Raw genomic sequence first — 27,688 nt, forward strand, 5'->3', positions numbered from 1 at the left:
AGAGATTCTGGCAGTGATATTCAAATACTCCATACTGTCTTTATCTAATGCATGTCAGAGTGCAGTCAATTCTGGTTAAAAAGAGAAACTTTGACACCAAGGAAAATTTTCTGACCCCAACACTTTCAGTATGATCATTATTTCTTATGCACTTAAAATGAGAATTACTATACAAATTATTTAGTTACTTCTATACTATACCTGTGGCATAGGTACAGCAGTAGAGAGTAATTCATAATAATTACAAGTTCAGAAATTTAAAACAAATACCAACACTTAATGAATCATTCAAAGAGTGTTCAGAAATCATTCAATTAAATACAAAGATTTGAAACTCAGTCAGAGGCACACAGAGTAAAAAAGTATCCAACACTAAACTTTCAGAATGAGTGGTTAACAAAAAGGAACAGGTAACGAAAATATATACAACATGTGTAAGGATATTTTGACACACTGAAGGAATCTTAAAAAGAGTCTAACAGTCTGTTAAGATCATTATTATTAGAAACCAATTCTTTGGATATAAACCCTTTAGTTGTTAAATACTTCTACACTCAGTATTACCCACATCAAATAGTTGTCTTCAGATGTGCTACACAAATTAATTACCTGGTGTCTGGTTTGCTCCAGCAACTGCTCTCCATCTGAAGAAATAGCTGGAGGGGGAGAGTATGAATCTGTAAAATCATTCTCCTTCACTCTGTTGAGCAGATTCCCACGCATTTCAGCTCCAATAGATATGTCAGGGCCCTCACTGTCATTGTCAGACCTGCATCAATTAAAATTGTCACTAAAGCTACACAGACATAATCACATTTTATAAAACAGTGAAAAACGCACAGTAAAACGTTAAAGCAACCACATGATGATTTGCCTTTAATACAGCCCAACTTTTGACTTTTTCTGTAACAGTATTATACTTTGTGAAAGGTTTATTAAGACAGAGAGAGATTTATCACGACAAATAATGTGCTACTCTCCTGTTTGGGGCTTCCCAGAATTTATATTTACAAACACCTAAAATTGTATGTTTGGAGATAGTATATTTTAACATGATCATAGCTTTTGAGGTTTCATAAGAAAAGGAACACATGTCTTGCATCATTCTTTTTTTTTAAATCACGCTGATGACACTTCCTGCTCATAGGTAAATAAGTTTGAGGTGACTGTCAGTCCAAATTTTGCCAAACTGTAATCATGCAACAGACGCGGCATTGTTAGCAGTAGAGTAAATGCATGACACATAGGCTTCTGCAAGCAAGTGTTACTTTGCTAAAAAGAGAGCAACTAAGCTGAGAAAAGAGGTGGAGTTCATAACTAGGCAGAAAAGCAAAAGCATCAAGTACGATATCAGTTCTCTGTTAACTACAGTTCATCACAAGAGATGTGTGGTAAACATTAAAATAATCAGAAATACACTAGGTAAGGAATCAAATGTGAAATTGATGAAAATAAAATAAAGAATATATTGACTAAGGCATAAAAAGATCATTATTCCTAAGTATAACAGGATTTGACTAATATTCTACAAATTGAAACCTCCTGACAGACTGAAAGGTAGAAAGTACAGAATAAAAGTAGGACTCATCAAATTCATGACACTCATTACTCAGTGGTGGAGGGACAGAGCTTTGAAAAATAAGCATTAAATTTCAGACACTTGGTTAGGGAAGAAAGGATGACAGTAAGTAATAGAATGTTAGGGTATCATTCCACCTTTTTGCAGTTTCTTCAGTTTTAATCTACAGTTCATAAACAATAGATTGTGGTCAGAGTCCACATCTGCCCCTGAAAATGTCTTACAATTTAAAACCTGGTTCCTAAATCTCTGTCTTACCATTATATAATCTATCTGAAACCTTCTAATATCTCCAGGGTTCTTCCATGTATACAACCTTCTTTCATGATTCTTGAACCAAGCGTTAGCTATGGATAAGTTATGCTCTGTGCAAAATTCTACCAGGCGGCTTCCTCTTCCATTTCTTAGCCCCAATCCATATTCACCTACTACGTTTCCTTCTATTCCTATTAAATTTTCGTCTCCCTTAACTACCTGAATAATTTCTTTTATCTCATCATACATTTCATCAATTTCTTCATCATCTGCAGAGCTAGTTGGCATATAAACTTGTACTACTGTAGTAGGTGTGGGCTTCGTGTCTATCTGGGCCACAATGATGCGTTCACTATGTTGTTTGTAGTAGCTTACCCGAACTCCTATTTTTTATTCATTATTAAAGCTACTCCTCCATTACCCCTATTTGATCTTGTATTTATAACCCTGTATTCACCTGACCAAAAGTCTTGTTCCTACAAGAAAGTTCTCACTGAAATCAATTTTATTTTACTCTGTATTTTTTGTACTACCTAGTCTGAATTATTATTAGGTTTCTTTTGACCTTTTTGGGCCATGAGTGACTTGTTCAGTAAGTCTTCTTTCTTGTCAATACTACTTCATTCTCTCAGGGTTCTTAACCCTCTCTGTTTTGTTGATCTAATTTTGATTCTGATACCACTCCATCCACAATCTTTCACTGTTTTCCTGTGGCTGGACCAGTTTGCACTGTTGCGGACTTTTCTTCTATCCTAATTGCTTTCCAATCATCTCTGACTTCTTCCTTTTTTGTTCTCCAATACCCATGTTGTGTCCCGCATATTCTTGGTCAATACGCTATACAGCCTCATGATGTATCTGGCAAATCTCAATCTCCTCTTTCACATCATGCTTGCAAGTGGTTCTACACTCAAAAATAACACCTGCATTGATTTTTGTATTAAAACTTCACCATGTTTTTTTCTTTTTTTCCCCTGCAGACATCTCTCCAAATCTTTTGTTCCTCCTCCTCCACTGAGTACATGCTCTTTTGCTCAAAGTAGATACTGTGTCTTTGGCTGTCATTACTGCCCTGGGTACTGTTTATGCATTGAGATGGCTTCGCCACCTTCCTCTAACAGGAAGTTGAGTGCAGTGTATGGCTGGTGCCTGATGACGCAGCACATACGCCACACAACATTGCCCAGTGGGCTGGCACTCTGCAGATGCCTGTAGCTGAAGCAGCTCCGCTGCACTGTGACATCTGCTGCAGTAAAAAGGGCACTAGTACCACCAGGCACATCTGGCGTTACCTTGCATCCATGAAGCCACATAATACCACTGGTTTCTAGTATCCATACACAAGATGGTCATTACAGGACCACTGCCTGCTGCAGCTCCAGAAATATGAATTCTGAAACCAAATTAGAAACTGACCATGAATCCAAGCAATACCAATGAGTTTCTCATATCGCACACCAAAACTATGCCAGTGCAGCCACCAATGTGAACAATCCTGACCTTGCAGAGTACCCTATGCTGACAGATTGTGTGTTATATGCGACTGCTGTCTTTCTCGGCGTATTCCACTGAAGTGTCACTTCGCCAGAAGATGATGGGTACGAAACTAATTGAAACATTGCGACTAGACAATACCACCACTCGGCTGATAACCCGAGAAGAATTCATCAATTGTTTGCTTTCTCTCACACCTTTGTGGAACTGTATTTAAAGCATAACAATTCCCCTCACAGATCAGGATGATCCCATATTTTCCTTTCATTGAGAATCAATTTTCTGTTGTTCATGTTTTCGTGTTATCTTTGTTGTAAAATAAACTCCCACTGTTCAATGCTATCTGGACATCTTCTTGCTTCCTGTGCACACCATCCCACAATGGGATACTTTAGTAGTAGTCTTAGTTGTAGGCCAGGCAGCATTTATGAATATCAGCACAGAATGTTGCAATTTGATATGCCTCAATAGGTTTTCTTTACAGCACTTCATAGTTTCTGCAGTATTTGAAATCTGTCTGTTATGTTGTTGTTCATCTGTAGCTTACCTTTTATTTTATCCCCCAGATACCTGAATCTGTGTACACTCTCAACTATTTCACTATCAATCACCCCCCCCCCCCCCCTGCCAGTTTCTGTATTCATCACCTTAGCATTATTGTGCATTATCTCACTGTCAGCTTTCACAGCAGTTTCATCAAGATTTTTCAGTATCATTTTTGAACCATCATCATTCTTATGAATTAATGAAGAAGATGCAAAAACGTAATTGGAAAATTTTAGTGGAATCTAACATGAAGATCAGTCTGTGTAAGCTTCAAGGAATTTCTAACACTCAAGCAGACTCTGTTTGGGAACATTTTTCTGCACAAGTGACTTTTTATTTGGTGCCTCACCCATCCCTCCTTTTCCCTTGCACATTTTCACCTGGGTTAGTTTTTGCTACTAATTGCATTACATGCCGTATCAAAATCTTGCACTTGGGTGCACCCAGTTGGATGCTACTAATTGTGATATTTTGTATAGAAATAGTATAGTTGTGGTATCACAGGTGCCCCTCTTAGCTTAGCACCCCAAGCAACGGCTTGCATCACTTGTGCCTTAAACCAGCCCTGTTCTCATGGCAATTATATTTTGAGTGCTAGTGTGCATTTCTTACTCTACTACTAATGAGTAAATACATAACAAATTCATGTGTGGATCTTTTTTACACTCAGGTTGAACATCTACAGAATGTGCGAATTAACAATCAGTCCATTTTTTTTCAGTCTTTAGATCTTGTTCTCCATCTCCACCTGTGACGTCAATTTCATATGTACTCGTTAGGATGTCCAAGAAAGAAACTGCAACTAATTACTCGGTCATACAAAAACTTTAAGGGCATCAGCATATCTGAATGCAAAGCAGAGTCACAAAAGATAGCTTGGGAGATGACCTCCTTTCTCTTTCAGACAGTTACTTTGTTTTACTCCTGAATATCACATTGACTACAAGCAGAACAAAAACAGAGTCAGTTACTCTGTGAGAAACGCTACACTCAGGCATAGCTATACATTAATAAGAGACACAGACTAGACCTTCTATGTGAAAACATGCAAAGCAAACACTGCAGCTGATCCCACTGTCTCAACTGAGAAACTAACTTTATTGGCAAACATCATTCAACAATAAAGGAAGCAATGAGTTATACACTGTGTGTACCAGTTCTCTTAGGACAGCTTGTGTGAAATTCCAAATTGGAATGCTATCACTTGGCAGCATCAGTATTATAACCCTTGAAGTTTCAACAACAGCTGTGTACAAGGTCACTGCAGTGGGAGTCCTGGCTGCGAATATAACAGTATGCATCTGACTCTCATTGGAAAATGGAGGTGAAGCAGTGAGGCAACATCAAGTTTCTTGTTAAGTTTTGTGTTTGTGATTAAAAATTCTTAGAATATGGCTGAATACCAAGAGGCAGTTTCCTGGCGGCTTCTCCAAACCACCACCCCCAGTTCACAAAGTGAATATCGTGCGTGAATTTTTGGCCAGCAAACAGATTGCAGTCCTTGATCACCTGCCATATTTGGCCCCACTCGACTTCTGATTGTTCCTCAAATTGAAGCTGGCAATGAAAGGACACCATTATGATGCAGTTAAGGACACAGAACAAAACTGTACTTCAGTACTAAATGTTGTTGTTGTTGTTGTTGTTGTGGTCTTCAGTCCAGAGACTGGTTTGACGCAGCTCTCCATTCTACTCTATCCTGTGCAAGATACATCATCTCTGAGTAATGACTGCACCCTACATCCTTCTGAATCTGTTTAGTGCATTCATGCCTTGGTCTCCCTATATGATTTTTACCCTCCGTGCTTCCCTCCAATACTAAATTGATGAGCTCTTGATGCCTCAGAATGTGTCCTACCAACTGATCCCTTCTTCTAGTCAGGTTGCGCCACAAATTCCTCTTCTCCCTAATCCTATTTAATACCTTCTCATTAGTTACTTGATCTACCCACCTAATCTTCAGCATTCTTCTGTAGTACCACATTTTAAAAGCTTATATTCTCTTCTTCTCTAAACTATTTATCGTCCATGTTTCACTTCCATACATGGCTGCACTCCTTCCTGACATTTAAATATATACTCAACGTTAACAGATTTCTCTTCTTCAGAAACACTTTCCTTGCCATTGCCAGTCTACATTTTATATCCTCTCTACTTTGACCATCCTCAGTTATTTTACTTCCCAAACAGCAAAACTCATCTACTGCTTTAAGTGTCTCATTTCCTAATCTAATTCCCTCACCATCACCTGATTTAACTCGACTACATTCTATTATTCTCATTTTGCGTTTGTTGATGTACACCTTTTATCCTCCTTTCAAAACACTGTCCATTCCATTCAACTGCTCATCCAGGTCTTCACTGTCTCTGACAAAAGTACAATGTCATCAGCAAACCTAAGAGTTTTTATTTCTTCTACATGGATTTTAAATCCTACTCCTAATTTTTCTTTTTTTTCCTTTACTGCTTGGCCATATATACAGATTGAATAACACTGGAGAGAGGCTACAACCCTGACCCACTCCATTCTCAACCACTGCTTCCCTTTAATGCCCCTCGATTCTTATTACTGCCATCTGGTTTCTGTACAAATTGTAAATAGCCTTTCACTTCCTGTATTTGACCCCTGCCACCTTCAGAATTTGAAAGAGAGTATTCCAGTCAACATTGTCAAGAGATTTCTCTAAGTCTACAACTCCTAAAAATGTAGGTTGCCTTTCCTTAATCTATCTTCTAAGGTAAGTCATAGGGTCAGTACTGCCTCACGTGTTCCAACATTTTTACTGAATCCAAACTGATCTTCCCCAAGGTTGGCTTCTCCCAGTTTTTCCATTTGTCTGTAGGAATTCTTGTTAATATTTTGCAGTCATGACCTATTAAACTGATAGTTCGGTAATTTTCACACCTGTCAACACTTGTTTTCTATTGGATTGGAATTATTATAGTCTTCTTGAAGTCTGAGGGTATTTTGCATGTCTCATACATTTTGCTCACCATAGGGTAGAGTTTTGTCAGGGTTGGCTCTCCAAAAGCTATCAGTAGTTCTAATGGAATGTTGTCTACTCCCGGGCCTCCTTTTGACTTAGGTCTATCAGCGCTCAGTCAAGCTCTTCACACAGTATCATACCTCCCATTTCATCTTCGTCTACGTCCTCTTCCATTTCTTTAATATTGCCCTCATGTAGATCACCCTTGTACCTTTCTGCCTTCCCTTCTTTGCTTAGAACTGGTTTTCCATCTGAGCTCTTGATATTCATACAGGTGGGTCTCTTTTCTCCAAAGGTCTCTTTAATTTACCTGTAAGCAGTATCTATCTTACTGCTAGTGATAAATGCCTCTACATTCTGACATTTGTCCTCTAACCATCCCTGTTTAGCCATTTTGCACTTCCTGTCAATCTCATTTTTGAGACATTTTTATTCCTTTTGCCTGATTCACTTAATGAATTTTTACATTTTCTCCTTTCATCAGTTAAATTCAATATCTCTTCTGTTACCCAAGGTTTTCTACTAGCCCCCGTCTTTTTACCTACTTGATCGTCTGCTGCCTTCACTACTTCATCCCTCAAAGCTACCCATTCTTCTTCTACTGTATTTCTTTCCCCCATTCCTGTCAATTGTTCCCTTATGCTCTCCCTGAAACTCTCTACAACCTCTGGTTCTTTCAGTTTATCAAGGTCCCAACTCCTTCAATTCCCACCTTTTTGCAGTTTCTTCAGTTTTAATCTACAGTTCATAACCAACAAATTGTGGTCAGAATCCACATCTGCCCCTGGAAATGTCTCACAATTTAAAACCTGGTTCCTAAATCTCTATCTTACAATTATATAATCTACCTGAAACCTTCCAGTGACTCCAGGCCTCTTCCATGTACACAGCCCCATCTTTCATGATTCTTAAATCAAGTGTTAGCTATGATTAAGTTATGCTCTGTGCAAAATTCTACCAGGTGGATTCCCCTTTCACTCCTTACCCCCATTCCATATTCACCTACTACTTCTCCTTCTCTTCCTTTACCTACTACCGAATTCCAGTCCCTCATGACTATTAAATTTTCGTCTCCCTTCACTATCTGAATAATTTCTTTTATCTCATCATACATTTCTTCAGTCTCTTCATCATCTGTGGAGCTAGCTGTCATGTAAACTTGTACTACTGTGGTAGCGTGGGCTTCATATCTATCTTGGCTACAAAAATGCGTTCACTATTCTGTTCATAGTAGCTTACCTGCACTCCTATTTTTTTTATTCATTATTAAACCTACTCCTTCATTACCCCTACTTGATTTTGTATTTGTAATCCTTTATTCACCTGACCAGAAGTCTTGTTTCTCCTGCCACTGAGCTTAACTAATTCCCACTATGTCTAGTTTTAACCTATCCATTTCCCTTTTTAAATTTTTTAACCTACCTGCCCGATTAAGGGATCTGATATTTCATGCTCCGATCCATAGAATGCCAGTTTTGTTTTTCCTGATAATGATGTTCTCCTCAGTAGTCCCTGCCTGGAGATCCGAATGGGGGACTATTTTATCCAGTACTAAATAAACTTCCAAAAAAAGGACTACAGTGACTGCTTCAAAATGTTTTTAAAATGCTTTCGTGAACACTTTTTATAGTGACAGTTCTAATGGAACTGGGACACACTGTGTAGATCAGTGCACAGAGTAACTGACAGTGCTAATGAAAAATTCTGTCTTGAGCAGAACTGACAATACTATCAAAAGTTCATTATGTGCACATCGGCATCTGTTGGACATGTACTTTCCGTATCTGCTTTTGCACCAAAAGACACTGTAGCTAACTTGCTTAAAGAATTTCCAGAACTATTTTCAGAAGGCATGGGAAAAGCTAATAACTTTGTAGCACATGTTACATTGAAAGATAATGCACAGGCTAAGTTTATCCGGGCCCGTCCCATTCCAGTTGCTTTAAGAGACAAAGTAGCCAGTGAATTGAAAGAATTGCAAGGTAATGGTGTAATTGCTCCTATTCAAGCTAGTCAGTGGGCAAGTCCTTTAGTTTTGTCGCCTAAGCCTTCTGGTCGCATTCACATCTGTATTGAATTCAAGTCTGCAGTCTACCCACAGACAGCAGTTGGCGCCTATCCGTTACCTTGCCCTGAGGAACTCATGGACATGCTTGGTGCAGGAAGTTACTTTTCTAAGATAGATTTGTGTGTTGCCTACTTGTAAATTCCATTGGATGAAGAACCACAGAAAGTGTTTGTTATAAGTACACATTTAGGCCTGTTTAAGTATTTACATTTGCCTTTTGGCAGTGCTTTCGTACCTGCCATTTTTCAATGTTACTTGGCTCAGCAGACCGAAAAAGTGCCATTTTGCTCAAGCTTCCTTGACAATATTGTTGTCTCAGGTCATACACCAGAGGAGCACACTGCCAATCTGCATACTCTTTTTTGAGTATTGTCAGAAGCAGGACTCAAGTGCTGCCTCGAAACGCGTGTCTTTTTTCAAAACGAACTACAGTACTTAGGTCACATGATAAACAGTCAAGATGTGCATCCTCTCCAATCTCATTTTCTTGCAATCTGTGATCTGACTGTTCCTCACGATGTATCTGAACTGCTGTCAGCACCAGGCAAGATAACATACTACATTTGGTTCATACCAAATGCCACTCAGATCAATGCTCCATTGCATCACTTGCATCGCTTGCATCACAAAAATTATTTTTGGTGTGGACTATTGACTGTCAAGATGCATTTCATAAACTCAAAAATGCTTTGCTTAGTGACAGATGTTTTGTGCATTTTGACCCTGCCAAGCTGGTTGATTTGCAAGTCGACATTTCTTCCTACTGAATTGGTGCTGTGCTTTCACACAGAATTGGTGCACAAGACAGACCTATTGCTTTTGCCTCAAAGTTGTTAATTCAAACTCAGTGTAATTACTCTCAAGTTGTAAAAGAAGTTCTCGTTATTGTGTACATTGTGACAAAATTCCAGCACTATTTGTATGGTTGCAAGTTTTATTTAGTGACAGAGCACTAGCCTTTGCAGTCTTTGTTTCATCTGTCAAAAACGGTTCCCACAAGCACTGCTCAAAATTTGCAATGTTGGGCTTTGTTGCTCTCGCTGTATCAGTATGAAATTGTGTAGACATACCGCACAGAATGGCAATGCAGACGTTCTAGCTCAACCTTCCGATTGGCCCCGACTCTGAATTTGATGCATCTGCTGCATCTTGTTGCCAAATTGATGCACAGGACTCAGATTTGCTGCAATCTTTTCCCTTACACTACAGAAAAATTGCACAGGCCACAGAAGCAGACCTTAATCTCAAGATTTTGTTGTCTTACATTTGCATGTGTTGGCCTTGTTGATTGAACGGTATCCAGAACTCAGTTGTGCGTTGATATTTTGCACTTCGGCATAACCTTACAATTCAACAGGGTGTGATTCTAGTTCAAAATGACAGTTGACAATCACATGTGCTTATTTCCAAAGTTTTGCAAAAGAAAGTGTTGTGATTGCTCCACCAGGGATATTGGGAAATAGTTCGCACCAAACAGTTAGTGCACCAGCACTCTACTTGGCAGGGCATGAATGTCCATACTGATTACATGACATCACAGAGTCTTGCATGCGTGAAAAACCAATCTGATCCACCACAGATATTCTCAACTTGACGTAAGACTCAGTCGCCATGGCAACTAGTGCAGACTGACTTTTCAGGACCATTCTGGAACACTCATTGCCTCATGTGGTAGACTCTCTTTTAGGAAGTTACCATTTGCGATGCCTATGGCTTCAACCACATCACATAGCACCATTCAAGCGTTTTGCATAGAAGGTTTTCCAGAAGTACTTGTGTCGAACAATGGACCACAGTTCACTTCATGTGATTTTGAACAGTTTCGTGAATGAAATGGTATTCCTCATCTAACAAGTGCTCCGTTTCACCCTCAGTCCAACGGAGAAGCAGAATGCTTCATACACAGTTTCAAGCAACAGATGGCCAAGATTCACACCACTTACACATGGGAATAGGCACTGCAACTCATTCTCACCTCCTATTGCTTCCACCCATGAGACGTACCATCACTGGTGGAACTTCTGCATGGCTGCCACCATCTGACGCTGTTCTACTTGCTACATCCACCGCAGCATCCGGCGCTGCCAATGGTCTGCAAGTATCGCTTTGCGCCACATGATCTTGTTCTTTCCAGGGCTTATGTCAACTGTGGGCACTGGAAAAGAGGCATGTTCCAGGAGCGCATTGGCTCTTTTATGTACTTGATTGAAGGTCCTGATGGTTGGCAGCACCACCACCATAACCAAATTCATGCATGTCATTTGCCCCGTGATTCTGCTGCTTTTCTTTCCTCAGATTCACAGCCTCATGGGACCACATGTCCTTTGCCACCAGGGCACCCCAGGAGGAACAGATGGACAATGCACCCTCATCCCCACTCACTGACCCAATGGACCTGGACCGACCATTGCCATCGCCGTCATCGCCCCAGGTCATGCCCTCAGGCCTGGACATGTGCCCTGGCAGCAATTTTCCAGAGGAGGTTCCTGTTGCCTCGCAAGCCAGATGATGGGGTATGGTCGGGAGTACGTCGTCCTCCACAGTCACGGCTTCCAGCTCATCTCAACGTCCACAGTCCTGTCTCCCTCCCCGTTGTTATTCGCATCTTCCCTGCACAACAACGGTGCAGCATTTCAAGGGGGGGGAGGGAGGGTGGGAGGAACATGCTGTCACCACCACACCGATCAGTAAAGATGTAGGAAAAATATTGATAGTAGATGCTGGTTCAAGATCATCTATCAGGAGAGAGGACAAAGACAGATTGCAAGCAATATGCTGCCAACCCCTTCTCGACCGCAATTATTTAGATCACTGCCACTGAGCTAAGGGCTGCAGTCTCAGTCACTAACTGAGTCGGTCTAGCTTACTATCTCAGTCTCAGTCTCAGTCTCAGTCATCAGTGAAGTCACTCAGTCACTAGCTCAGTCACTGACACACCAACTCGCACTCCAGTTTTTGGTGACTGTCATTCATCACATAGTGGGACTTGTAATTCACCAGCAGTGAGGTTGACATGAACTATTCTGGAGGAGCTTGTACCACAACACATGGACGCTGTAAAGTTAAGTAGCAGCTATCTGTTTAAGTAGATAAAGAACCCTGTTAATACATGTGTGCAGTTGTTTCATAGAAAGAGGATAGTGGCCCTCAAACAACATCCTCTCCCTTGATTCCTATGGTACAAGATACTAGAGTGCCGACAAGGACACAACAACAACAACAATAATCATCAAAAATCATGAAATATATGACTAAGAAAGGCAGAATATGGGGAAATAAGAACTGTGATCTTTAATTGTTTTGATGAATTTTTATTTCTCCCCCTCCCCCCCCCCCCCCACTAATCTAGGCCTTAAACGAAACCTAGCCATGAGAAAACTAATAAGTTACAACACAGTACAATTACGATGCAACCATGGTTATCATTTTCACAGTATATAGTTGCTGCAGAATGCAATATGAGCACTATATATGTACAACTAATTACTAATGGCAAAACAGTATGGAAAGCAAGAATTTGTTGAGAAGTTTGGACTCTGTGTACATACAAGAAAGAAAATATATTTTGTTTATATAGTGACTGACAGAACTTTTGTATTATTTGTGATGGTTGAGACTGTTGATGATAGCTGATGGTGTGCCAAATCATTCACCAACACACTTACTTTGTTTGACAATTCCAGTGGTATATGTATACTAGAACATGGTGCTCAACATATTATAGGTCAGAGTACGTCATCTTACTGATTGAAGCACAACCAAAGGACAGAGACACTCTGTCACTACAACTTTCAAGTATGATGAAGAAGGTAAATCAATCTGAGCTAAGGGATCCTGGTCAGGAAGTGACCAAGCCACAAGTTATAATTGAAAATCGTTCTGATACCTCTTGCACTGGACCTCTTCTTCTGCTACCTCTTCGATTTTCACATTTTGGGAGGAGGGAGTATGGACAAAAATAAGAAAAAATTGTCTAGTACACATAAACTCTAAAATGCCTACCTAGCTATGGGCAATTGTTCAGTAGAAGAAATGTACTTCATACTAGCAAAGATGAACAATTATTTACAGCTCTTGAGGTATGCACTTTATAGGCCACGTTGACTGCACTTCTTTTGCCTAGTTTTGGTCAGTTATACGTCCTACTAAAATTTGAAAAGCAAAGAGCTTGCAGTAGGGGAAATTAACTGTCAGCTTTTCATTTATTACTTTTGACTCTGTCATTTCCTGACCAGAGTTCCTCACCTCAGATTAATACATTTACTCTTCTCCATCAACCCTGAAAATCCGTATCATCATCAGAGAATCGTCCTATATACCAGCAAAATATACTTACATATGTGAAAAAATTCAGATAATAAACTTCTTTAGAAAGTTTACAAATAGGAATATCTACAAATTAAAAATGAAGAAATCAAAATGATTATTAATTTTTAATTTTGTGTGGGTCAATTAGTGACATTGCAAGAACATTCAATAAAATACCTTGTAGCAGCTTCTTTTGTAGATGAATTCACAGACTGGGCACCCTGTAATGAATCATCGAGAGCACAGCGCATGAAGGCTTTGTCGAAGGCAAGAAAAAATCTCTGCAGCAGAGGTACTGCTAGATGGCGTCGAGACATCTCTTGACCGATCCTCAATGCAACAACATAAATGGCATCAGCAAATTTCCGAGCAACAGCTGAACGTGCTGCTGCACCAGATGGAAATACTGTGCGTGTTGTTGATAAAAGTCTGACAACAGGGTTTAGCACAGATTTCAAAATAACATCCTGGAAAGAAAAAGCATGTGAATTTTAGTAATCTCTTAGGCTAGTTTTTCAGATTGGTTAGTTAGATTGTTACTTATTATTATTATTATTATTACTCATAATTGTGATACAAATGTAACAAGCTACAGAAATATCCTCAGTTGTTTAAGAAGAAATCTGCAAGCACGCTACACTCTGGACCATTCACAGGCATCATCGAATGGGAGAGTAGGTGAGGAATGGTATATTATGAGGTTGCCATTGTAATTGGAAGACCATCACTTTGGCAGGAAGCAAAGAAATTAGATGTGGATTATGACACCTCAATAACAAAACTTCTACTTATTAAGATGCATAAATGGAACTGTGGGCAACTACCACGCACTTTGAAGTTCTGGACTGCTCATACTACATGTTGTTGTTGTTGTGGTCTTCAGTCCTGAGACTGGTTTGATGCAGCTCTCCATGCTACTCTATCCTGTGCAAGCTTCTTCATCTCCCAGTACCTACTGCAACCTACATCCTCCTGAATCTGCTTAGTGTATTCATCTCTTGGTCTCCCCCTACGATTTTTACCCTCCACGCTGCCCCTCAATACTAAATTGGTGATCACTTGATGCCTCAGAACATGTCCTACCAACAGATCCCTTCTTCAGGTCAAGTTGTGCCACAAACTTCTCTTCTCCCAAATCCTATTCAATACTTCTCATTAGTTATGTGATCTACCCATCTAATCTTCAGCATTCTTCTGTAGCACACATTTCAAAAGCTTCTATTCTATTCTTGTCCAAACTATTTACTGTCCATGTTTCACTTCCATACATGGATACACTCCATACAAATACTTTCAGAAATGACTTCCTGACACTTAAATCTATACTCGATATTAACAAATTTCTCTTCTTCAGAAACGCTTTCCTTCCCATCGGGGAGAGGCTACAACCCTGTCTTACTCCCTTCCCAATGACCGCTTCCCTTTCATGTCCTCGACTCTTATAACTGCCATCTGGTTTCTGTACAAATTGTAAATAATAAACTATACTGCACCAGTGGTAATGTCCTGGCAGTTTGTTGTGTGCAATGTTCATATTTACTTGTGCATGAAATCTCATTGCTTCCAGCACGGTTTAAAGGGAGCAGACACAAGGCAGTATTGTTGCTTTGTCAGCGGGTGGTCACCCTTTCCTGGCTTGTATGCTGCCTTCAGATAGTTTTGGAAGTTTCTACACCGTATCAATAATTAACTTTATGCTAGTACCTCAGAATATAGCAAGGGATTGAAACTTACTTGCAATAAATGCACAGAAACTAATTTGGGGCGGGGAGGGGGGGGAAGGGGGGGAAGGTGTGATGGGTAGAGAGGGGGAAGGAAGGGGGGGGAGGGGGGAGAGAGAGGGGGGGGTGGTGGAGAGGGGAAGGGTAGGGAGAGGGGACAGGGTAGGGGAGGGAGAGGGGGAGAGGGGAAGGGGGAGAGAAGGAGAAGGGAGAGGGGGAGGTAGAGGAGGGAGGGGAGAGGAAGGGGTAGGAGAGAGGGAGGGGGAGGGTGAGGGAGAGGGGAGGGAGAGGGGAAAGGGAGGAGAGGGGGAGGGGGAGGGATAGGGGGAGGGAGAGGGGGGAGGGGGGGTTAATCATATTTTTTGAAAAATGGTAAAGCTCCATGACACTGTCTTCATACCTCTCTAAGTCAATCACAAAGCAGAGAAAAATGTGTAACTATATTCATAAAACAGTACCCATGATTAGAACAGGAAAGAGCGCAAATGATAGAATTTCTTGTCATTGAACAAAACACACTATTTGGTACCTTTCTGAGTTACACTGTAGTTACAGACACAAAAATTATTTTATTCAGAGAAACAAATAATATCTGAAAGAAATTAATGTTGTTCAACCAACACTACGAAGGCTGTTGTTTATTCCTGTTAGATGACGCATTTATATGAGAACAAGCACATACATACATAAATACTAAAATAACATATTTGTAAGAGGAAGAAAGAAAGCTAAAATCATTTTAAACTGTTACATGTAAAAATAGATGATGCTCTGAGATCAAAGAAAGTAACTACAGATAATAACACTATTTGTACAAAAGGGTTCAAAGGAAGGATGATCAGAGAGGGAGCAAGTGCTCATAAAAGACAAGAATGGGGAAGGAATTTGATTCAGTTCTTTTCAGAAGAACCATGGAAAAACCTAAATCTGGATGGCCAGATGTCCTTCTGAATGCAACTCCAGCCTTTTAACTGTTGCTCCACTAAATTCCCCCCTTCCAAGCCCATCTCAACCATTGTTGAAATTTAAGGATACAGGATACTTATAAATGATGGAAAAATAGAAATTATTTGATGAATTTATTCAATTCTATAGTCTTTCCTGATTACACTGATATATACATTATAGGGATTCAAATGAAAAATGGAAAAATGACCTATATATACCTAATTTTAAAGTTACGGTCATGTACGCCACCATGCCCCCTTTATCCTTTATTTAGATTAGATTAGATTCAGTTATCTTTTCACAGACACAAGAAACGAGATGATTCTCATGGGGGTGGAACTTGTCAGAAAGTATAACATAAAACATTTGAATATCATACTTACTACCCTGATCATTTGTCAGGAGATAGTCAAAACAGGTTAATACAATGCAGTAATCTGGAACAGCTAATATTTACAGAAGTAACACACTGTCAGAACGAAACACTGTTATGCACTATTAATAAATCCATCACACACAAAATACCCAATCTTGACTGTTGTGAACAAGTGTTATCAAAACTGAAACCTAACAGATATTTTTACTTAAGCTGGCATAACAGTTTCTGTTAAGATATTCATCTATGGAATAGAAGGAGTTGCCTATCAAAAAGTCTTTCAAACTCTGTTTAAACTGTACTTTATCTGAAACCAAGTTTTTGATGGTTGCTGGTAGTTTATTGAAAATGTGCGTTCCTGAATATTGGACCCCTTTTTGGACCAAACAAAGTGATTTTAGGTCTTTATGAAGATTGTTCTTATTCCTAGTATTGATAGTATGTATTGAGCTATTGGTTCGAAATAGAGATGTATTACTTGCAACAAATTTCATTAAGGAATAAATATACTGAGAAGCAATGGTTAGAATACAAATTTCCTTGAACAGGTTTCTACAAGAAGTTCATTAATTTACACGACAAATGATTCTTATCACACGCTTTTACACCTGCTCAGTTTGACGAGTTGCCCCCGAATATGATCCCATACGACATAACAGAATGAAAGTAAGCAAAGTATGCAAGGTTTTTTTTTTTATATTTATATCTCCTACATCTGACATCGTTCTCACAGCAAATACAGACTTTTTTAGGCGCTTAAGCAATTCTGTGGTATGCCCTTCTCAACTGAATTTATTATCGAGTTGTAATCACAGAAATTAAACACTGTCAACCTCTTCGATCTGCATGTCTTCATATGTTATTGTTATAACTTCAAGTTGAACTAATATATTTCAAGGAAGATGCAATACATGAAAGTCACAGATCAAGTAAACAGAGTAAGACGTGTGTACACTTTAACAGTCAAATCATAACTGAGTCCCAGTCTAGCAGCCGCTGGCTGGCTGGCCGCGAGTCACAACACTTTTCCCCCCTTTGAATTTTTTGCACAGGTCTTGATGGGGTTGGCCTGTAGATTGCTAACGTCCATAGGTGTTGTTTGAGTGGCCGTAAAGTCTCGAGGAGGAGGCTTCCTGTACGGATGGAAGTGTCCCCAATGATAACAGGTCGAGATGACAGGAGACATGGGGGTCGAATCTGCTGGGGCCTCATGCACCAATCTGCCCATTGCGGCAAGTCTGGTTGTTATAACAGGAGACATGGGCAATGTGTCCGCATCTGTAGGAGAAGGAGGCGAGTAGAGTTGCTCCGACAGATGATGGTCATCTGGTTCCTGCATGGGCACATCTCCTGGTGGCGTCAGTTCTTGTGCTGGCACCGATATGATGGTGAGAGGACTGCGTTGTGAGTAATGAGAGATTCCAGTATCCCAAACATCAGGTAGAGCCGAAGGTGGTGTAGCGGCATCCTGAACAGGCGTTGCCGGCACACAGGGCCGAAGCTGGTCCGAATGACACACTGCAACACCCGTGTCCATCTGGATTTCATACAGGCATCGGCCACGGTGTCGTAAGATGCGGCTAGGACTCCATTTTGGCTGCCTGCCATATCCCTGTACCCATACAAGGTCGTCGGCGGTGAACCGGCCAAGCGAAGGCACCTGCGGCCATGAGGTGGAAGGCCGCAGAAGATGAAGTAGCGTGCGGGGCTGTCGGCCAGTAAGAGCTCAGCCGGGATGTGGTCGCCCATAGGGGTGAAACGGTAAGTAGCCAGAAATTGGAGAAGCGCATCATCAGCAGAAGAAGAAGTCAGGAGTTTCCTTATCTGAGCCTTAAATGTGCGGACCAGTCGTTCAGCCTCACTGTTTGACTGTATGGAACGGAGGGGCCGTGACATACACGACACCGTGAATGTTTCGTAAAACAAGGCGGACATGAAGGAAGTTGCTGTGGGTTTTGCTGCAGTTTCTTAGAGGTTTGTTTACGGTTAGGCCGAGGCTGCACTTGGGAGTGTACTGCAGCCACATCGGCCGGCGGGGACATGCCGATTGCTTCGTCAACATCGCACAGAGGTTGTATTTCCCCGACGTTGCCCCATGCCTCTATTTGCGCTCCAGCGGCGCGAGAAATTTCAGAAGACTGAGTGATGGATAGGACTTCATCTAGAGTCAGATTTGCCAACTGAAGGGCACGTTGCCTAACTTCTTTGTCGGGTGCCGATCGGATAATAGCATCCCGTACCATGGAATTGGTGTAGGATTCTTTGTGAACTTCAGTAACAAATTGACACTTTCTACTGAGGCCGTGAAGTTCAGCAGCCGAAACATGATAGGATTGATTTGGTTGTTTTTAACAATGATAAAAGGCAACACAAGAGGCTACCACATACATTTGCTTTTGAAAATAGATGGACAGAAGTGAGCACATTTCAGCAAAGGACAAAGACGCAGGATCTACCAAAGGAGCCAATTGCGACAAGAACCGATACATTTGAGGTGAAATCCATGAAAGGAACAGAGACTTACATGTTTGTTCATGTGCGACATGAAATGCCAAGGAGTGCTGTCGAAGATGTTTTTCGTAATCAGACCAGTCTTCTGCCATCTCGTCGTAAGGAGGAAAAGTAGGTAGAGACAATGACGAGAGACGCCCTGCATTCAATGCCATGGCAAAATCACGAATCGCATTTGTGAGAAGCGTTTGCTGTTCTATGAGACCTTGCAATAGCTGCTCTAAAGTAGACATGGAAACATGTGGGTCAACGATGGAAAAGAAAAATCACTACCTCGCTGCCAATTGTTATAACTTCAAGTTGAACAAATATATTTCGAGGAAGACGCAATACATGAAAGTCACAGATCAAATAAACAGAAAAAGACGTGTGTACACTTTAACAGTCAAATCATAACTGAGTCCAAGTCTAGCAGCCGCTGGCTGGCCGGCGGCTTAGGTAGCGCTGCTGCTGTATGGCTGGCAGACAGCGCCGCATGTAGAGGATGCAAGTAACTGCGTGGCGGCACTTTGAAAGATCGGCGAGTCACAACATTTATACTCATGCTGGAAGGAAACCTCTTACAGATTCTGAACTGCATATAGTGGGTCTTCTCAAAGTTTAATGACAGTGAATTAGCTTTAAACCACTTATTAATGTCAGTGCAAATTTGATTAGTACCTATTTCTAAATCTGCACTTGCTTTCTTACTTATTGCAATGTTTGTATCATTTGCAACAAAAACAAACTTAGCATCTGGTAATGTAACTGATCAGAGGTCATTAATGTACATAAGAAAAAGCAATGGGCCAAAGATGGAACCTTGAGGAACACCACATGTAATTAATCCCCTGTCACATGAAGCCTGACTGCTTACTGCACAGGTATTTCACAACAACACCCTATGTTTCCTGTTAGATAGATAAGACTCAAACCATTTCGCAGCATTGCTGGTGACACCATAATATTAAGAGATGCTGCGGTTCACACAGTCAAAGGCTTTTGACAGGTCACAGAAAATACCAGTAACCTCTAATTTACTATCTAATGAATTAAGTACATTCTCACCGTAAGTGTAAATAGTTTTCTCTATATCAGAAGCCTTCCAAAATCCAAACTGTGACTTGGACAATATATTATTTGCGGTCAGATGCTTAAGGAGATGCTTGAACACAACCTTTTCAAATATTTTTGAGAAAGCCAGCAAAAGTGAAATTGGTCGACAGTTTGATGATAGCTCTTTATCCCCCTTCTTGTAAAGAGGCTTAACTTCAATATATTTCAGCCAGCCTGGAAATGTTCTACTGATTGATTACATACCTACCGGAATCCTTAGATTTCAGGGATTTCTTCTTTGGGAGACGTGAGTGTCATTTCCTTTTTACTGCAGTTATTTTTGAAGACTGGTCTCAGATACTCCATTGCACTGTTCGCTGAACATGATAACTCCAAGCTCTCAGTAACAGAAATTAAGTACTTGTTTAATACGTTTGCAACACTACATGTACTTGTTACCAAAGTCTCATTTATTTTTAGAGCTATCTGTTCCTCTTCCTTTTTGGCCCCACCTGTCTCTGTCTTCCCAATATCCCATTCAGTTTTTATTTTGTTACCTGATGTAATTATCTTTTTTTCATAATAAAGCTGCTTCGGTTTCTGGATTACTTGCTTCAATATTTTGAAGTATTCTTTGTAATACATTACAATTCTAACATCAGAGCTGTTCCTTGATAGTACATACAGTCTCCTTTTTGTCCTACATGATATCTTTATTCCTTGTGTAATCACAGTTTATTTTTTGATTTCTGTGTGATTTGAGCTACCTTTAGGGGAAAACTATTTTCAAAAGTGGAGACAACTTTATTAATGAATGCTTTGTATTTTCCATTTGAGTCAGACGTATTGCACACATCTATCCAGTCCATGTCTTTCAGCAATTTCTTGAATTTCTCAATTTTTGACTTATTTATTAACCTCCTGTACTCAGATTTAATAGATTTTTTTTATCCTGACGAGTTTCAACATTTAACACAAGATACTGCATGCCATGATCAGATTGCCCATTTACTATTGGTTTTGTGATATGACTTTTTTCCCTAGATTTGTCTACAAAGACATTATCAATAGCAGTCTCAGAGCATTTACATCTCCTAGTAGCAAAGTTCACAGTAGGAACTAAATTGAATAATAGTGTTACTGACTGCAATAATTGTTCACTAACTGAGCTTTGCAATAAATCCACATTAAAATCCTCAGCAACCACTATTTCCTTGTTGTTGGGACACCAGAGCTTCCAGATTTTTTATGAAGAGGTTAAAATTTCCTGAAGGTGATCTGTATATACCTATTATTATAAAGGACTTATTATGAAATACTAATTCTGTTGCACAAGCTTCTAAGTGCTGCTCTGAGCAAAATTTATTAATATCAATATTCTTGAAGTCTAAACAGTTTCTGACAAATATGGCAACTCCTCCTTTCTCTATATTTTCTCTACAGAAATAAGAAGCTAACTTGAATCCTATAACATTTAACATACCTATACCAGTGGTCACATGATGTTCAGAGAGGCAGATTACATCAACTGGTTTGCTCAACTCTTAATTCTTCAACACAAATAAACAACTCATTAAGCTTACCCCTTAGTCCTCGAATAGTCTGATGCAATATTAATAACTGATTTTGTGCGTTGGCTGAATTACAACTGGATGAACCTAATTTTCCTGCCAATTTTTGAGTATCTTCAGTTTCAATCAGGGGCTGTGTGCATGAATTATGTACATTAAAATTTGCTTTCTGGCTGCTTGTTTTCTCAATGTGAATGTCGTTTTCAGCCTGTCTCTGAACATCTTTTGTTTCTGCCCTCCCTACACTAAAAAAACTGGTGATCTGTCACTTGTAACCATTGGTTCTTTACCACTTGTGACAGTGCCCCCCCCCCCCCCCCCCCCCCTCCCTTAAGTTATTTGCTATTAGCCCAGACAGTTTCCCTTCCCTTTCCTGTTGAGGTGAAGGCCATGCCTAGTATAGTTCCACCTGCTGATATAGTCAACAGGAACCACACCGATATGAGAACTCATATCTGATCCAAGCAGCCGTTCCACCTCTAAATTAACTCTCCTAACAGAAGAGTTTAAATCAGGCCGGTCATGGCGCCTCAGAACAGACACAAGCCCAACACCAGTATGTCTTGTTGCTGAAGCTATCTTTACCAGGTCACTCTCAATTGAATAATTAGGGTTCCTATCTATGCTGTTGCCTGCCCCACCCACTATTACCATGGTGTCTTCCTTTGTAAAGTCTTTACAAAATGAATCTACATCGTCTATCACCTGACCCAGATTTGCACTAGGTTTAAAAAAGCTTGTGACCTGGTAACCTGACCCTAGTTCATCCTGCAACAGTTGGCCATCACCTCTACCATGTGAACTACCTAACAACAAAATTTTCTGCTTCTTCGCAGATTTTCCTGACTTCTTACTTTTCAAATACTTTTTGAAAGTTGTGTCCTGTCTACTCCTACATCTATTTGTGGCTCATCAGTTTCCAACTGTGACAACAGATCAAACCTGTTTTCCACATTCACGACCACACTGTCTGAGAACATCCTATTCCTATTTCTTCTATAACCTACTGTCACTTCCCACCTCTCTTTTCCCTTCTCCCCCCTTAACCTTTCCAGATCTTGTTTCGCTTGATCTAGTTCTGCCTGAAGGTCAGCAATCTTCTCCTCCTGTTCCACTATCTTCCTATCTCTACAGCAAATCCTACACAACCAATGAGCCTTGTTTATTTCCCCAATTCCCACACCACTACAGTTACCCACATGAAAGAAACTGCAACAACCCTCACACTGCACCCCAGAACTAACAATCCTATTGCAAGTCATACACTTCTCAATCAAGGCAAAAAAATTTTAGCTTTAGCCTGCATTAAAACAAGAATACCTTCATAGACTATTCAATTAATATATTACATTTCTTAGAAAGTTTAGGCCTACAGTTCAGATACTAATTCAAAACTTCTAGAGAAAAGAAAAAGAAATAATCTGTATTGTTTACGTGATGAAACAAAGAACTTAGCATACACTATATAAAGTTTCCACTTACTTTGGTACTTTTCACTTCGACTTCTTACTAGAGAATCAAATGGATAGGGTATAAGACTACACTAACAACACAAACTTTAGTTTATTGAAATACTCACGTAACTTACAGTATATCACAACATAAACAAATCCTAGCCCAAAACTCGTGGCTATGAAACGTTTTCTTTTTTCAGAGAAAATACGCAAAAACATGTGAATCCTTCAATTAATAGCTTAAATAGGTATTAATTTGCTTACTTATGATGTAATATTACCTTAATTAATTGTTATTATGCAATTAAACACTTATCTTTATGAGAGCTGTGAATGTGCATGATCCACCAATGTTTCTGTTACAGAAATCAGTGTTATTTCAAAAAGAACTGTAAACTTTCTGTTTCCAGCAATTATACTTACGATACATTGTATATGTTGGTAACACTGCAGGTTTCTAGTGTCTGTAAATGATTATCTTTGCTAGTGTTTACTTTTGTTTCACTGAAGCAGTTTGTTCACGTGTTTCTGAATGTTTGTTGCCCAAGTGCTACATATATTTGTGGAAGTACATATCCTTCAGTGTGCAATACATACAAACTATGCCACGCATCAAAGAATTCAATAAAAGAAAATTCTGTGGTAACCAGTTCACAACCAAAGCAAGCCACACTGTTGAAAGTAACCTATGTATCAGTTCTTCAGGGAAGAAACTTTCACAAGGCACGCCTCCTGGTGATTCAAATTTTTGTGCTAACAATGACGATGTTTGTAGCGGATTTGTTGTTGTTGATGTGGGCATCTTATCTTCTTTGATAAAGGAAGTGGTGAAATGTAAACAATGTCATGGTGTAGGCTGTCTGGAAATAACTGAACAAAGTAGCAGGAAGGGTTTAGCATCAAAATTAGTTGTTCTGTGTAGATCCTGCAATAAATCTACCTCGAAAATCACTTCGAACATTACATATAATTCATATGATGTGAATTTGAAGTTAGTGTATGCAATGCATGCAATAGGAAAAGGAAAAAAAGCTGCTCAAATGTTTTGTGATTTGATGGACCTTCCTGCTCCTCCTCCTCCAAATTCAGCAAGTATGTAAAAATACTTTTAGGTGCCTTGACAGTTGTCTCTAAAGCACCTATGAAACGTGGAGTAGAAGAAACTGTAAATATTAGTGGAACCAGAGACATTGCTGTTGCACTTTATGGGACATGGCAACATCAAGGACATCATTCCTTGAATGGTGCTGTAAGTGCTACTTCTCTGGAGACTGGAAAAGTTGTTGATGTTGAGTGCTTATCTAAGTACTGCCACACCTGACATAGTAACACTGAAGGGCATATTGAACGTCAGTGTTCTAAGAATTATGATAGTTACAATGGAGGTATGCAGTGTGATGGAGCTCTAAAAATATTTCAGAGGTCAGTGCCCATTTACAATGTTCGATAATGAAGTACCTAGGCGATGGGGACTACAGCTTTCAATAAAATGAATGAGTTCAATGTTTAATGGTGATTCCTTGGTAACAAAACTGGAGTGTTGTGGACATGTGCAAAAGAGGATGGTTGCTAGATTGAGGAAGCTACTAAGAGAAATGAAAGGAAAGTTGCTATCTGATGAAAAATCTCTGTCTGGCTATGGCAGATTGACAGAAACTGAAATAGACCTCCTTCAGAGTTATTATGGACTGGCCATTAAACGAACTGCATCTATGAAAGATGTTACAGCAATGAGAAAAGCTGTATGGGCCACCTACATCCATAAGTTGTCCACAGATGACCAGCCTATTCACGGACTTTGCCCTAGAGGAGCAGATTCTTCGTGTGGTTACCAAAAAGCAAAAGAAAGTAGTCAAATATACCATCATACGCATTGTCTTCCTAAGCCTGTTATGAATGAAATAAAACCAATTTTTAGAGACCTGAGTGACACTGTTTTGCTTATTTAAGGTCTTTATAGGGGCACTCAGAATACAAATGAAAGTTTCAACCACTGCATATGGGAAAGATCACCCAAGAAAATTTTTGTATGACTAAATACATTAAAAATTGGTGTACTAGATGCAGTGATATGTTTCAGTGATGGAGAGACAGGAAGGTTGGAAGTCCTGAGAAATTTAGGAATAAAATGTGGCTCTAATATGGAAGATCAATTGCTTGTGTGTGTGACAGACAACGGGTGCATAATGCTGAAAGATTCGTTCTTCAAATTATCAAGAAGCAAGAAGTGCTAAAAGGAATGCCAAGAGGAAGCTTGAAGATGAAGAAATGCTGCAGGATGAAGACTATGCTTCACGAATGTTCTGAGGCACAGTTTAATTGGACTCATATCTTCATTTGCAATTTCCCGCAAGTTGTATTTTTCAGAATTCAGGAACATATATTTCCTAAAGTTTATAAAGCATTGCTCTAATTTCTTTCTGTAACTTGCAATAGCTCATATTTATGTATTAGACCTAAGCTTTATTGCAGAGTTGACTAAATTATTGAAAAAATAACATTTTTATTAGGAAAAAAATTATAAAAATTAAAATGTTAATAAGTAATATTTTTTATCCTTGTACTATACATAATAGATGGAATTAAATAGGTCTAGTATCTCACCCACCATGTTATGCAAATCTGGTAAACATTTGGTCTCCTTCAAATGTAAAACATTGGATTAAATGGTACCTCAATTTGAGGAAGCATTTTAGAAAAAAAAATTGCATCAATTTCTTTGTATTTTTTTAAATAACCCTAAGCAGGTTCAAAAATATTCAAAATACTTCTAATTTGTTTATAAAGTATGCTGCATTACCTGATGTCAAGAAAAAAATCTGTAAAACATATACATTATAAACAGTGTCTGAAAGAAATAGGTCTTGATTTTTACATAATATTGAGCCAGAGAAGTACCCTGTATTCTTAAGGTTGAAGCATACATGGCACTCAGAATGAGCAGTGACTAGACATTTACTCGGAGGCACAGACTGTGTTGAGAGAAGATTGGATGAAATCAGTGTCCTAGTGAAATTACAATAAGAAAGTGTCTTGTCGTTAGCTGGAGTCTCTGCAACGTTATCAGTCTCATCTGGGATAAAGATTGGTTTAAATCTGTGAATGGATATCATGGCAAAGGGGCTATTAATGTTGACATTGAATGTTGTGTCATAATACACCAGTATTGGGCATGAACCATTGTACAGTGCTTAGAGAGGTTTTATATAGTGTCATGTTTGGCTAAAGCCTGTTTGAAGGAGTGCAAGTTGTAGAAAATGAATGGTCACTGCTTGGTATGTTGTTTTGAAATGGCTGGGTGATGCTTGTGGATCTGTAAGCATAGATGTTGTGCAAAGTCTGATGCTTCAGTTACACTGTTCGATGTATCAGTGAATGATCCTACATGTGGTCACAATGTTTGTCCAGATATTCATTCAGCTGTTGTTGTATTCAAATCCTCTTTGAAAGGTTTTTGAAGGCCTAGTAAAACAATAAAGTTTTTTTTTCTCAGTCCAATGCTGTGTGGCATGTCATTTGAGTGAGTCATTTAATGGTTGATGGAGCCACTCCATGATAACGCTAGCAGTGGGATGATAGACACAGGCTTCAATCTGTTTCGGGCCAAGTAATGTTGGCAGTGCCTTTAAGAGGCAGGGTTTCAACTGTTTGCCTTTATCAGTAGTGATGTGTAGAGGTATGCTGAAGTGGGCAATCCATTCACAAAGAAGGTTATAGCTGCTGTTCCATTTTTCAATGGACAGGCTTCAGGCAAACGAGACACATGGTCAATTGCTGTCAAGAATTACTTGTATCATTATGATGCTGGTAAAGGTCTAACGATTTTGAGCTGGATATGTTGATTTGCCCCCCCCCCCCCCCCCCCATGAACCATGGACCTTGTCGTTGGTGGGGAGGCTTGCGTGCCTCAGCGATACAGATAGCCGTACCGTAGGTACAACCACAACGGAGGGGTATCTGTTGAGAGGCCAGACAAACGTGTGGTTCCTGAAGAGGGGCAGCAGCCTTTTCAGTAGTTGCAGGGGCAACAGTCTGGATGATTGACTGATCTGGCCTTGTAACAATAACCAAAACGGCCTTGCTGTGCTGGTACTGCGAACGGCTGAAAGCAAGGGGAAACTACGGCCGTAATTTTTACCGAGGGCATGCAGCTTTACTGTATGATTAAATGATGATGGCGTCTTCTTGGGTAAAATATTCCGGAGGTAAAATAGTCCCCCATTCGGATCTCTGGGCGGGGACTACTCAAGAGGATGTCGTTATCAGGAGAAAGAAAACTGGCGTTCTACGGATCGGAGCGTGCAATGTCAGATCCCTTAATCGGGCAGGTAGGTTAGAAAATTTAAAAAGGGAAATGGATAGGTTAAAGTTAGATATAGTGGGAATTAGTGAAGTTTGGTGGCAGGAGGAACAAGACTTCTGGTCAGGTGACTACAGGGTTATAAACACAAAGTCAAATAGGGGTAATGCAGGAGTAGGTTTAATAATGAATAGGAAAATAGGAATGCGGGTAAGCTACTACAAACAGCATAGTGAATGCATTATTGTGGCCAAGATAGATACGAAGCCCACACCTACTACAGTAGTACAAGTTTATATGCCAACTAGCTCTGCAGATGACGAAGAAATTGAAGAAATGTATGATGATATAAAAGAAATTATTCAGATAGTGAAGGGAGACGAAAATTTAATAGTCATGGGTGACTGGAATTCGAGTGTAGGAAAAGGGAGAGAAGGAAATGTAGTAGGTGAATATGGATTGGGGCTAAGAAATGAAAGAGGAAGCCGCCTGGTAGAATTTTGCACAGAGCACAACTTAATCATAGCTAACACTT

General features: G+C 39.8%; 1 protein-coding gene across 1 annotated transcript in view; it reads right to left on the reverse strand.

The window, feature by feature from the left end:
• The window catches only part of LOC126095516 (WD repeat-containing protein 81), a 308,162-nt gene that overhangs the window by 78,208 nt on the left and 202,266 nt on the right, over positions 1 to 27,688 (reverse strand). Inside the window, exons 19-20 of the mRNA XM_049910301.1 lie at positions 13,415 to 13,704; positions 610 to 769 (exon numbers count right to left, since the gene is read on the reverse strand). Of these exons, the coding sequence (XP_049766258.1) occupies positions 610 to 769; positions 13,415 to 13,704 (450 nt within the window). The remainder of the gene's footprint in view (positions 1 to 609; positions 770 to 13,414; positions 13,705 to 27,688) is intronic.

This window comes from Schistocerca cancellata, chromosome 8 (genome assembly GCF_023864275.1).
Source record: "Schistocerca cancellata isolate TAMUIC-IGC-003103 chromosome 8, iqSchCanc2.1, whole genome shotgun sequence".
Classification (NCBI taxonomy): Eukaryota; Metazoa; Arthropoda; class Insecta; order Orthoptera; family Acrididae; genus Schistocerca; species Schistocerca cancellata.